Raw genomic sequence first — 12,278 nt, 5'->3', positions numbered from 1 at the left:
ATCTCCGCAATCGAGCGAGCTTAAGTTTCTATTTCGATTTCATGATATAGCCCAGCACAACACCTTCGTCAAACATGTTGCCACTTGTTTGTACCATTTTCAGGCGATTTGTAATCTGTTCTAGAAAAACAATGTGTTTTTTTTGGATTTCAAGAAGCACATAGAACAAATGGATGTATTTTATGAACATTTATTCATGCTGAAAGTAGCTTTAGATGTGTTAGGAGTGAGATATAGATAATTATCTAATATATGTATCCAATGAAGCATTGCATAAAGTCAGTTGATGATCAGAGGCTGTTGTTGGGGCTGCATAAACATTTTTATTTTTGTAGGCAGACCATACAGGCCTCAGAGAGTTAAACTTGGGCCTGCGACCATAGTTTTACTGTATTTTGTTTTGAAAATCCACAGCGGAGGTTTGTGTCGTACTACATGTGGTGTATTTTTCATATCTCTCAGTAGCCAACGATCTGTGAGTCTGTTGGACATAAACTCCGTAATAAATGTAGTCTACATTTCATAAGAGGTGTAAAACCTGTGAGCATTTTATATCGCATTTGAACTAAATGCTTATATAATCTGTAGTTATATTTGATTTATTGTGTGAACGAGGCGATATAGAGAAGGTTAAGCTGTCATTATTAGGCTGTAATTTGTTATATACTGTTGGAGTGGTGAACAGGCCTATTGTTTTTGGATATGTGTGGAGTCAGGTGGTCCGTGAGTGTTTTTTTATTGGTTAAGTTGTCCTTGGTATGAAAAAGTTTGAGAAACACTGCGCTAGTGGATTGTCAAAGGGGGAGCCTCGTTGCAGGGAAATTAAACAGATGGCTAGTCCGTCCCTGAAAAATGTCTATGCACACGTTATTATTAATAATAATAATTACCAAAAAATGTATACAAAAAATTATTATAATTGTTTTAATTTTCAATTTTTATTTTGTAATCATCTTGCGCCCCCCACTCGGGGTCTCGCGACCGAACCCCTGCAATAAACGACACAGCAGCTTTTTGGCATGATAAAACTAATTTTCCGCCTCGCTTATGAGAGTAACAGCTGGAGAAATTACAGCCTCGCCTACCGAATTTAATTTAACCATATATCAAGACCGATTGTCGATTTCAAATGATTTAATGTAATTGTTTGCCTGACATCGTAATGGGGCTCTTTGAAGATCCAAAAATCCACTGTTTTCAAATATTTCTGATCGGATTGGCAAAAACTTCAGAATTTGTATTGACCGCCATTCAAATGACAGCGTTGTTTTCCCCCAAAAGTGGGCGGGGCCGTAATTTTTGCCCGGAAGTGACGTAGGTGTTACTCTCATCTATGTGCTCATGTGTTTCATTGTTGGGGAATAGCCTACTGCCTGAATATGCTTACAGTAATGAAAATCCTTTTTGATACTAAATATCTTGGTTTCTTCTTTTTTAAGGCTGTTCTGTTGTCTTACATAATACACTTAAGTAAAAAACATCTTATTGATATTTTTTTTCTCTTGTATTTATCTGCATTGTATTTGATTTTGAGGTTACTTTTACCCCCTCACCATTCTGTTCTTCCTTCCAGGAGCGGAGGAGAAGATTCTGGATGGCTTCAGGAGGTACCACAGCCCTGACGCGCTGGACTTCCAGCTGCAGGCCATGATCCAGGCAGCCGGGAAGCTGGTGCTGATCGACAAGCTGCTGCCCAAACTGCTGGCCGGGGGACACAAGGTGCTCGTCTTCTCCCAGATGGTGCGCTGCCTGGACATCATGGAGGACTACCTCATACAGAGACGGTGAGGGGGGGAGCGGTGGAAGACGCAGGGTGGATATGTGGGAGAGATGAACCACAGATGAATGGAAAGATGCATTTATTTTACAACCAATTCAATAGTTATACAAACAATGTACAAGAAAATAAAGTTATATCAAGCAGGAGGGCAGAAAACATTACTTATGAAGAAGTGCCCCCTGAGCGATATTCAATACATTTTACAGCAAAATCACTATGAACTTTATGATGAACAAGATCCATACTGTACAAAGATACCCCAAAAAGCATAATAGGGAATCTTTAAAATATATGTACAGTATGTAACCTGCTACAAAATATTCTTAAAATGGTATTTGAGTATTCTTGAGAGATTTAGGTTCAGACCATTCCATAATTGAACACTGATTATCGATTAGCTTTGTGATGTAATGGTAGTTCTACAGAGCTTTGTTGTTTGGCCTGGTTGGGTACCTGCTGACATCAGTTTGGATGTTTTTTGCATCACCCAAAATGTCAGGAGATTTTAATATATTTAGTTTCTTTGTTAACCTTGACATTATCAACAACAACTGTTCTACATGTTTCCTGCAGCTACACGTACGAGCGCATCGACGGGCGCGTGCGAGGGAACCTTCGGCAGGCGGCCATCGACAGGTTCTGCAAGCCGGACTCGGACCGCTTCGTGTTCCTACTGTGCACCAGGGCGGGGGGGCTGGGGATCAACCTCACCGCTGCTGACACCTGCATCATCTTCGACTCTGACTGGAACCCCCAGAACGACCTGCAGGTGGGGGGGGGGGGGGGGCACAGAGTCACACTACACACAGGGGGCGGGGTCCATGCAAGAGTCCAGAGTTGCTGCTTTATGAGCCGTTTAATATTTAGTGGCATGTATTATTCCTTTTGAGACTGAAATACTGTATAGGACAAAATGCATACTTCAAAGAAATATTCTGCTGCTAAAAATGAAGTAAGCACACAGTGTCACCTGTCAGTATGAATCTGTCACAGTTTTGATGCAATGGCTGTTTCAATTTCTAGTCAAGTGTATTCCTCTCAGTGACATTTCCCTAAATGATTGAGACTGCTCTTTGTTGGCAGAAAGATTTGTTCTCCTCCGCAACCAATTAGTATGTAGAGAACTATTGGATTGAATGGGCTCTATGTGTAGCCTAATAACTCAAATCAGTTACTCTTATTAGACTCTTTCTGCTTACATTTTGAAAACGGGGGGTTACAATGGTATTAAAACATTGTAACCCTATTAATGTAGGCTCACACTACATGCATTCATTAATAGATTCGAAAGATTGCACAAAACCCTCAATACGTCTAGTAGCAAGGACATTTATAAAGCATCAGTATTATACGTTATACATATATATTATGTTATATTTCATATCTTTACTCTGATCCGCTCCATGCCAGGCCCAGGCACGCTGCCACCGGATTGGCCAGAGCAAAGCGGTGAAAGTTTACCGACTGATCACCAGGAACTCGTACGAGAGGGAGATGTTCGACAAGGCCAGTCTGAAGCTGGGCCTGGACAAAGCCGTGCTGCAGGACATCAACCGCAAGGGCAGCGTCAACGGGGTGAGGGACTATCAGCCGATATCAGGGGTCACATTTTCAAGCCCATTTCAAAACCAGTGTTATTATTGGCATCAGTAGATCGTTTTCCCCTGCAATGACTGCCTTGACAGACAAATGTGAACAATACAACGTTTTTTAAAGTTTTTTTTAATCGTGTTCATTTTCTTCTATGGAAAAGTCAAAAAGACTGAGCACAATATTTTATATATCGGTTCTGAAAAAACCCTGTACAGAGAATTGCTCCGTGAATGACGTTAAAGTTATGACGGATTCCCCCTTTCTCTCCTCACGAAGACTTTGCCTCCTGTCTGCTCATCATTGAAAATAAGAATTTGTTCTTAATTGATTTTCCTGGCTAAATAAAGGTTCTACTACTTTCTACCTTTTGTACCGATTGCAGCGTGAACATCGGCTGATGTCAGGCTGATGCATCTGGGCATAAATATTAGATATTGCAAGATATTGGGTGTTTTCTCCAGGATGTCCCTTTAGATACTTTACACCTGGTCGATTCTCATTGTGTGGCTGACTCTTGCTGCAGGTGCAGCAGCTTTCAAAGCTGGAAGTTGAAGATTTGTTAAAAAAAGGAGCATACGGAGCGCTGATGGACGACGAAGACGAGGGCTCCAAGTTCTGCGAGGAAGACATCGATCAGATTCTTCAGAGGCGAACTCAGACCATCACCATCGAGACTGAAGGGAAAGGGTCCACCTTCGCTAAGGTAGAATGATGACATCATCTGTTCACAAAGCTCTAAAGTTATTGTTGTGTTGTATACATTTGAAGTGTGTTGTTTTTATTTAGCATGTACAGTGCCTTTTGAGTAGCATGAAAAGCACTTTATAAATACAAATACATGTATATACAATATATTTACGTATACTGTCTGAAAGGTTTAGTTTTATAAAGTGTTGCTTAGTTTTTTCAAATCTTTTTCATCACTCTTTTATAATGTGCTATGTGTTGGATGGTGTACAGCATGGGTCGGCAACAGGCGGCCCGCGGGCCATTATTGGCCCGCCAGCAATAATATTTGGCCCGTAATTTTGAGAATCAAAAATAAAATATTATTTTGAGATTTAAAAAAAAAATGTTTTTAACAACATAGGACCGAGAGTCGCACATCAGGGTTTCCGTTAGCCGATAATCACCGGTTTTTATCTGGTAAAATTCATTAAAACCCGGTAAATTCAAAACCTGCTGGTCAAAATGTCTGGTAATAATTAAGGATGCTCCGATCGATCGGCCGCCGGTCATTATCGGCCGATATTCAGTGCTCTCTATAAAGGCCGATCAGCAGAGCAGGATCTGATCGATATGGACATAAACGCGAGTGAAGTATAACCGGACCCGAGAGAGAGATCAGATCAGCTGCTGCATAATCACCTGAAGCCCCGCCCACTGTTTAGCGAGCTGCATGAGAAACTGACCTGCTGTCAGGAGAGAGGGAGGATCCGTTTCTCCCGTGTTATTATCCAAAGTTAATGTACACTTTTGAATAATGTACTTCATCTACTACAAGTAGTTTGTTTGAATGTAATAATTATGTTGTTTGTTTGTGGAATCATTTATTGAAAAATGAATCTGAACTTTTCGATCTGTAACGATTATAAACTGAAGCAATATTAACTGAGTTTTAAACATCAGCATATCTGCTCCTAGTCCAGTGATTACCTGCTAACGGAAACTTTGCTACACCATTCTTATTATTATTATTGAAACATGACCGGTAAGTTTCAAATTTGTCCGGTAAAATAAATTCTGTCCCGAAATATCCGCTTACATTCATAATGTCAGCGGAGGGAGGGGATGCGGCGCTGTGGAAGAGCAGAGTGGCGAGGGAGAGCTGTCATCGTCCCTTTACAAGCTGCAAACATATATTTATCGTGTGATTTTGGAAATAAAAGTTTCATATTCTGAAAGCCAAGACTTTGTTTATTTAAAATCAAACAAAACACCCGAACCCTGAAAAACTACGCAAATCCACGTTTATTTTTAAATGAGCCGTTGCGACTTCCGACTGATTTCGATAGAGCGGGTCACATATGGCAAATGTGTGGTTGTGGGGAACCAGGTCAATTAAAGTACTTATTTAACTATTAAATACATTGAGTTTGAGTAAAATACTTGGTTACTGATTAATTTAGGTTATAATATATTAAATTGCAAAGCAAAACTGCTGTAATTGATTTATTTTGTCCTTTGGTATTTTTTATAGGTTTTCAACCTGAAAGAATCCTAATGTGTCCTTGAAAAGTTGAAATAAAGAAAAGGAACAAGGATTCCAGTTGCCCCTCAAGCCTCTCAAATGTGGGCAAACACTCAAATAAATGCCAAAAACCCAGAGAACTTGACAATACTTATCAGAATAAAATGTTAAATAACACTGCTAGTTAATAACTCTACTTTACTCAGTGGAGGCTCGTCCATTGAGGAAAGGGAGGACCATCCTCCCTAACATTTCAGAGAAACATTTACTTTGAAGGGAACAATAAATACACCTCAATTTAAAAGATAAGTCTGTTAAAATACAGATAATAGCCCTGGCTTTGGGACTGAAATGGGGCTAGAGAGGACGAGCCTCCCTTTGGGCGGGTCTAGCCAGAGGCTCTGGATTGGGCGCCTATATCATCAGTGAACCAATCAGCGGATCTGACTGCGCATCAGAGTGTTGATGGGGAGGGTTATCAGCGATATCAAGAGTTTTTTCTGAACTGGGGAACAGGGGCGCTGTGCGATCTTACCAAAATCAATTCCTTGAATTAGGCTTTGATTATGTTCTGGCCCGCCATCTTGTGGCTCAGCAAAAACTTGGCCCAAGGCCAAATTTACTTGCCTACCCCTGGTGTACAGTATATCCTAAATCATTTTTGAGGCGATGGAATTGAATAATTTAAGGCCTTTCATTTTTACTAAGGGTAGTTTTCTTGGCTTAATATGGTGGTTATTTTGTCCCACGGTCTAAATGTTGTTCCTGAGGCTTTTTGCAGGAAATGCTTAACATCAACCAGAGTCTGACTTCTGTTATTCTTCCCTCAGGCCAGCTTTGTCTCCTCTGGTAACAGAACGGACATCTCTCTGGACGACCCCAACTTCTGGCAGAAATGGGCCAAGATCGCTGAGGTGGAGATGGACTCCAAATCAGAGAAGGTACAGAGAGAAGAAGAGAAGGAGAGAAGAAGAGAACGGATGTAAAACAGGAAACAGGAGAGGAGGGAAGAAACACAAAGAAGGAAAGGATCTTCAAAGAAAAGGGACAGAAAAGGAAAGCACAAGAAGAAATCAGGGGAAATGTGAGCGGAGTGACAGAAAGAAAGGTGGATGCTGAAGGTGAAGCAGGAAAAGAGTGAACAGTAACCATTCAACAGGAGATATTCGTGGATCGTGCAAAAGTAAGAAGAAGGTAGTAGTGGGAGAGGAGGAGTACTGGGGGAATGGGTGGAGAAAGCAACATAGGGAGCAATACAAGGCTCAAAGAGAACATACATGTGATCCAAGTTAGAACACACCAAGATGGAGGGATGTGGAAGCTAGACCAAGCTCATAACTGGGGAATAGTCAAGAAAAGATGATAAAGGAATTCTGGTTTTCCTTTCATTCTGGCTTTTCTCTCCTCTCATCTGCGCTACCCTCCTTTCCTTTACTCCTCTCTGTTACTTTTATACTTCTTGATCTTCCCTTTCTCTCTTTTCGTTCTTTTGTTTTCCTCATCTCCTTTCTCCTTCCTCTCAACTACTCTCCTTTTCTCTCCTCTCCAATTCTTCTTCATCTCTTCCCCTATCATTTTTTCTTCTCCTCTCCTCTCCTTTCCTCTTCACTCTTCCTCCCCTCTCATGTCCTCTCCTTCCCCTCATAACAGATGGACTTCCTTAATGAATGAAGCAGATTGCACACAAAGCACTGCTTCTGTCCCCATACCTGAATGTGTGTGTGTGTGTGTGTGTGTGTGTGTGTGTGTGTGTGTGTGTGTGTGTGTGTGTGTGTGTGTGTGTGTGTGTGTGTGTGTGATGACACGTGTCTTGAATCTCTAATAAGTGACAGTTGTGTGTTGAAGTGTCGTGTCTCTGGTGTTCCTCTCTTATAAACACTGCATACAGGATGAAACCCTCCTCAGATCTCCCCTCATCTGGTTCCTCTAAAGTTTCCTTTATACTTCCTTCTCTCTCTCCCAGGAGTCCTTGGTGATCGACACCCCCCGGGTGAGGAAGCAGACCCGTCACTACAACTCCTTCGAGGATGACGAGCTGATGGAGTTCTCGGAGCTGGACAGCGACTCGGAGGAGCGTCCGTGTCGGACTCGTCGTCTTGGAGAGCGCGCCCGCCGCTACCTCCGGGCGGAGTGCTTCAGGGTGGAGAAGAACCTGCTGATCTTCGGGTATAATTCATCTGTGGCTGCAGTTTAAAGAGGCCCTTTCATGCTTTTGGGGGTTTTCCCTTTCGTGCAAATTGCCCAACATATTATGCAAGTTACCATCCGGCAGTTTCTATGTGCTGGGGACTATACAGTACATGTCTAACATAGACCTTTGCTGTACTCAGCATTTATGGGTTCACACAACCAGACTCTATGAGCTGGCAACTAGACTATAAGCACAACAAACAACTCATCTCAACTGAAATGTTCAATCTTTGTGAAGCCAAATATGAAATTGATCTTCAAATAATTACTTGATAATTAATAACACACAACAAATTATAAAACTCATTCTTAGCAAATGTATGCCCTGATCTTAATTCAAATGTATCATTCCTGTGCTTTCAGACATATTCATTTCCAAGACAATGTAGTGAAATACATAATAATAAGTGCCTCTTTTTCATTTCCCTCTAAACAATATGAACACACACATCTTACAGACTTAAACCTCAGTGATGCTCAGTCCAATAAAAAGGTTCTTGTGAGTTTATATATCTATGTTTACACCGGGGTTCCGTTGTGGGCTAAAGAGTGAACATAAGTACATCAGAGCAAACTTCAAAGATGCTGAATTGAAGAGAAAATGAATGTACACTCTTTTTGTTTTATGTGACAAATGAAAATGTATTTACTGTATCTATTGCTACTATTTTGTCTCTCAGTTTATTTTTTACTTAGCTCTACATTCTTTACTGTGTGTTTCAGATGGGGACGATGGAAGGACATTCTTAACCACGGTCGCTTTAAATGGCATCTGGCAGAGGGAGACATGGAGGTGATCTGCAGGTAAGGGAAACATCCTTTTCATATTATTTGACTCTACATTCTGAAATGTTTACCAGGGGTAAAACAGTGAAAAGTCAAACTAGAACATCCCAGGGTTAGAGCTGTCATGCGAGTACAGGGTAGGTACTTTAAACATGTATTAAGTTAGAATTACTGAAAATGTCAGTAACCTAATTTTGGCATCACAAAATAAAATGAATCTAACACGATTACTTTGTCTTTCTTCTGGATCACCTCAATATCAAATGAACTGTAAATACAAGAGAAAATAAATATTGATAAGATGTTTTTTACTAAGTGTATTACAGTATGTAACACAACAGAACAATGTAACCTCAGAAACATGGAAATATTCAAACTAATATATGTTTGTTTTGCAGGGCTCTGCTGGTGTACTGCCTGAGACACTACAAAGGTGATGACAAGATCAAGAGCTTCATCTGGGACCTGATCACCCCCACCAAGGAGGGCCAGGACGAGGCGCTGCTCAATCACTCCGGTTAGCATTTCACCGTTAGCATGCAATGTAACGTTAGCCTAAGGCCTTATACTCCACTACCTCTGTTTAAAGAGCACTGCACACATTTAGTATTGCACTCTTACAGTATAACACACACTAGACAGATTGACGGCCCCTACATACAGCGGCGTGCGTTGTCGCTTGCCGGCGGGGGGGGCTGAAACTCGACCAACAACCAATCACATGAATCTCCCGCCCCAGACACACAAGCACGCGGTTTGATTGGCTAGAGCTTGTACTGGCATATGATTCGATTGGCTAACGCCTCCGTCGAGGCGTCAAAAGTAGAACATTGCTCTACTTTTGCAGCGAGCACCGCGAGAGAAGCTACGCTTTGCTCCCACAATGCAGTTTGACGAATCGTGACGACACCCCATTCAAAGTGAATGGGCAGAAGCGTTGAAGCGGCAACGCACGCCGCTGTGTGTATGGGCGTGAAAGGGAAACACATGTATTCAGCAGAACCAGACTTTAATGTTTAAAATTGGTTACTCCTTAAAAATTATATTTTTATCATAATACTTCATCATTTCCGGTCACTCATATACTTTTTGCACTATACTATAATTTCCATAGTTGTAATAAATAATAATCTTTCTGTACTGCGTATTCCTTTCACTTTCCAGGGGTATAGGCTGAGTTTATACCAGTGTTGGGACAAACGCGTTACTGTAACGCCGTTATTTTTTGTAGTAACTAGTACTCTAACGCATTACTTTTTAAATTCAGTAACGCAGTTACCGTTACTACATGGTGCGTTACTCCGTTACTAGTTTTTTTATATAGTCAACAGCCAGGCGAACAGAGATGAGAACTGTACTTAAGTACAGTACTTGAGTAAATGTACTTAGATACTTCCTGTGTCACATGCGGAGACGGGCTGTGGGCGTGTTTGTGTTGTTTACTAACAAGACTATCATGGCGGCGGCGGAGCTCAAGTCTAGTTTCTCCACCTGGAGATATTCTCACTATTTCACTTTTGTCGAGCACAAAGAAAATAACGTTTTAGTTAAATGTAAGTTGTGTCCTGGCGGGTCAAAGATCCTATCTACTGCCCAAACCAGTCATTCAAATCTCTTAAAACATCTGCAAAAACAACATGCTGGGACGAAGCTAGTAGCTAAGACCACAGAGACTCAGCCGACGCCACTCCACCTCCACCTAAGCAACAGCGGCTGGATTTTAACCAAGGGACTGCTGGCCAGGGAAAAGTCGATAAAGCCATTGCACGGTATGTTGTAGAACACATGCAGGCTATTGCTACAGTGTTGTCACCCGCTTTCAGGGAGCTAGTTAGCATGATAGCATGTCCGGGCGGCACACGGCATATGGGACGGAAAACCTTTTCCAACTACCTGGAGAAAGAATATACAAAAATGGAAAGCCAGCTAATATCGATGCAATCCAGATTGCATATAATGCATGTCAAGTTGATCAACAGATTGTAGTATTCTCCAATGCAATAACAGTACTGAAATGAAGGCTATAAGGGCATTAATGGGAGCCCTTTTTGTAAGTAACTAAAACGTTACTTTTCACAGTAACTCATTATTTTTCGGTGTAAGTAATCAGTAAAGTAACTGAGTTACTTTTGAAATGAAGTAACTAGTAATGGTAACTAGTTACTGGTTTTCAGTAACTAGCACAACACTGGTTAAAACTCATTATAAAATGAAATGTTATGTTTTGTGATGGTTGATATAAAGCAATTTTGGTTTGTATGAGTGATTATAACTACAATTATAAATTGCTAGCAGATTATAATACATTATTAGAATGCTTATAATTCATTTTAGACATGGTTATCATAAAAATCAAATCTAACTGATTTTATATAGCAACAAAGTGATTGAAAAACAATAGAAAAAAACTGATACAACCCCAATAGTAACACATAACTTTGTGGTATTCTGACAGAAGTCAATAAACACATAATTCAATTAAACAAGAATAAAATAATAACATAAGAATCGATACATAAAATTAAAGTTGACCTATCTCTTTGAATCTCCCACTCTAATGGCGCATTTCCACTACAGCGCGGTTTAAGCGTTTTTGGTTGTGTTTCCACTAGGCGTAGTTTCGGCTAGCGGGTACTTTTTCACAGTTTTCTGGCTCTCCAAAATCGAGGTTATTTCCGGGCCAACAACCGGGCTGAGTATGCTAAACTAGTGAGAGAATCGCTGGCAACTACAACAAGATGAACATATTTGACCGTGATTTAATTGTAATACACGTTTCAAAATGATGCCGATGTAACAACATACTGATACCGGTTTATAAAAACCATGAATTAATGCTTTGACAAATCTGCAGACGAAAAACCCTTTTAAAATGCGTGTTTTCTGAATGGAGATCGGCTAAGCTAACGCAGTATATGCTCCGACTGTCCACACTCACAACAACGGCCTAGAGACATAAATAAACCAGCGACTGTATTCGCCATGACACAGGCAGTCTGTGGTTTGTACTTGTTTAACTTTTGTCTAGTTTCTGAACAGATATGAGGAGCTGTGAGCTCTGAGTGCTAAGCTAACGGCTGTGTTGGTTTTGTGTTTCGCATTGAAGATGACGTCACGGTTCCGCCTGCACTGCGTTACTATAGTTACTACCCCAGTTCCTAAACTGTAATGGAAGCGCAGCATAAAGTGAGCCTGGCCTAACACCCCCTTCCCCCCCTGTGTTCCAGGTTTATCGGCTCCAGTTCCTCGGGGGCGGAAGGGGAAGAAGCTGAAGATCCCGCTGAGCGTCCCTGAGCTGAAGAACGCTGACTGGCTGGTGCACTGCAACCCTGAGGTGGTGCTGCAGGACGAGAGCTACAAGAAGCACCTGAAACAGCACTGCAACAAGTCAGTGCACCCTCACTAACAGCAGTCTGTGTGTGTGTTGGACCCGTGTGCTGCCACAAGTTTAAAAGAGTTGTTTTGGTTGAGCTGCAGAACAACAGCTACTTGAAACATTACAGAAGACAGGAATATGAACTGTGCTGTGATTATTATTAGGGCTGCCCTCGACTAAAGATTTGTATTGTCAACCGCTAGTCGTAATTCGGTTGATGAGTCGACTAATCGTCACACGTGTATGATAAATTATGATTATTAATAATATTTATTTATGTATTTATTCTCAAAAATTGTTTACGTTTCAAAGGCTGATTACTATAACATTACTATAACTTTATTATAACAGCATGGTATGTT

At 41.0% G+C, this 12,278-nt stretch overlaps 1 protein-coding gene across 1 annotated transcript in view; it reads left to right on the top strand.

Annotated features, from left to right (window-relative positions):
- The window catches only part of chd6 (chromodomain helicase DNA binding protein 6), a 158,200-nt gene that overhangs the window by 106,512 nt on the left and 39,410 nt on the right, over window positions 1-12,278 (top strand). The window contains 9 exon segments of the mRNA XM_034208729.1: window positions 1,574-1,784; window positions 2,354-2,549; window positions 3,191-3,355; window positions 3,897-4,076; window positions 6,395-6,505; window positions 7,528-7,730; window positions 8,478-8,558; window positions 8,939-9,057; window positions 11,768-11,927. Coding sequence (XP_034064620.1) covers window positions 1,574-1,784; window positions 2,354-2,549; window positions 3,191-3,355; window positions 3,897-4,076; window positions 6,395-6,505; window positions 7,528-7,730; window positions 8,478-8,558; window positions 8,939-9,057; window positions 11,768-11,927 — 1,426 coding nt within the window.

Source organism: Gymnodraco acuticeps, unplaced genomic scaffold (genome assembly GCF_902827175.1).
Source record: "Gymnodraco acuticeps unplaced genomic scaffold, fGymAcu1.1, whole genome shotgun sequence".
NCBI classification, from domain to species: Eukaryota; Metazoa; Chordata; class Actinopteri; order Perciformes; family Bathydraconidae; genus Gymnodraco; species Gymnodraco acuticeps.
Note: the sequence above shows the minus strand (reverse complement) of the source record. Positions and strands in the feature narration are given on the sequence as shown.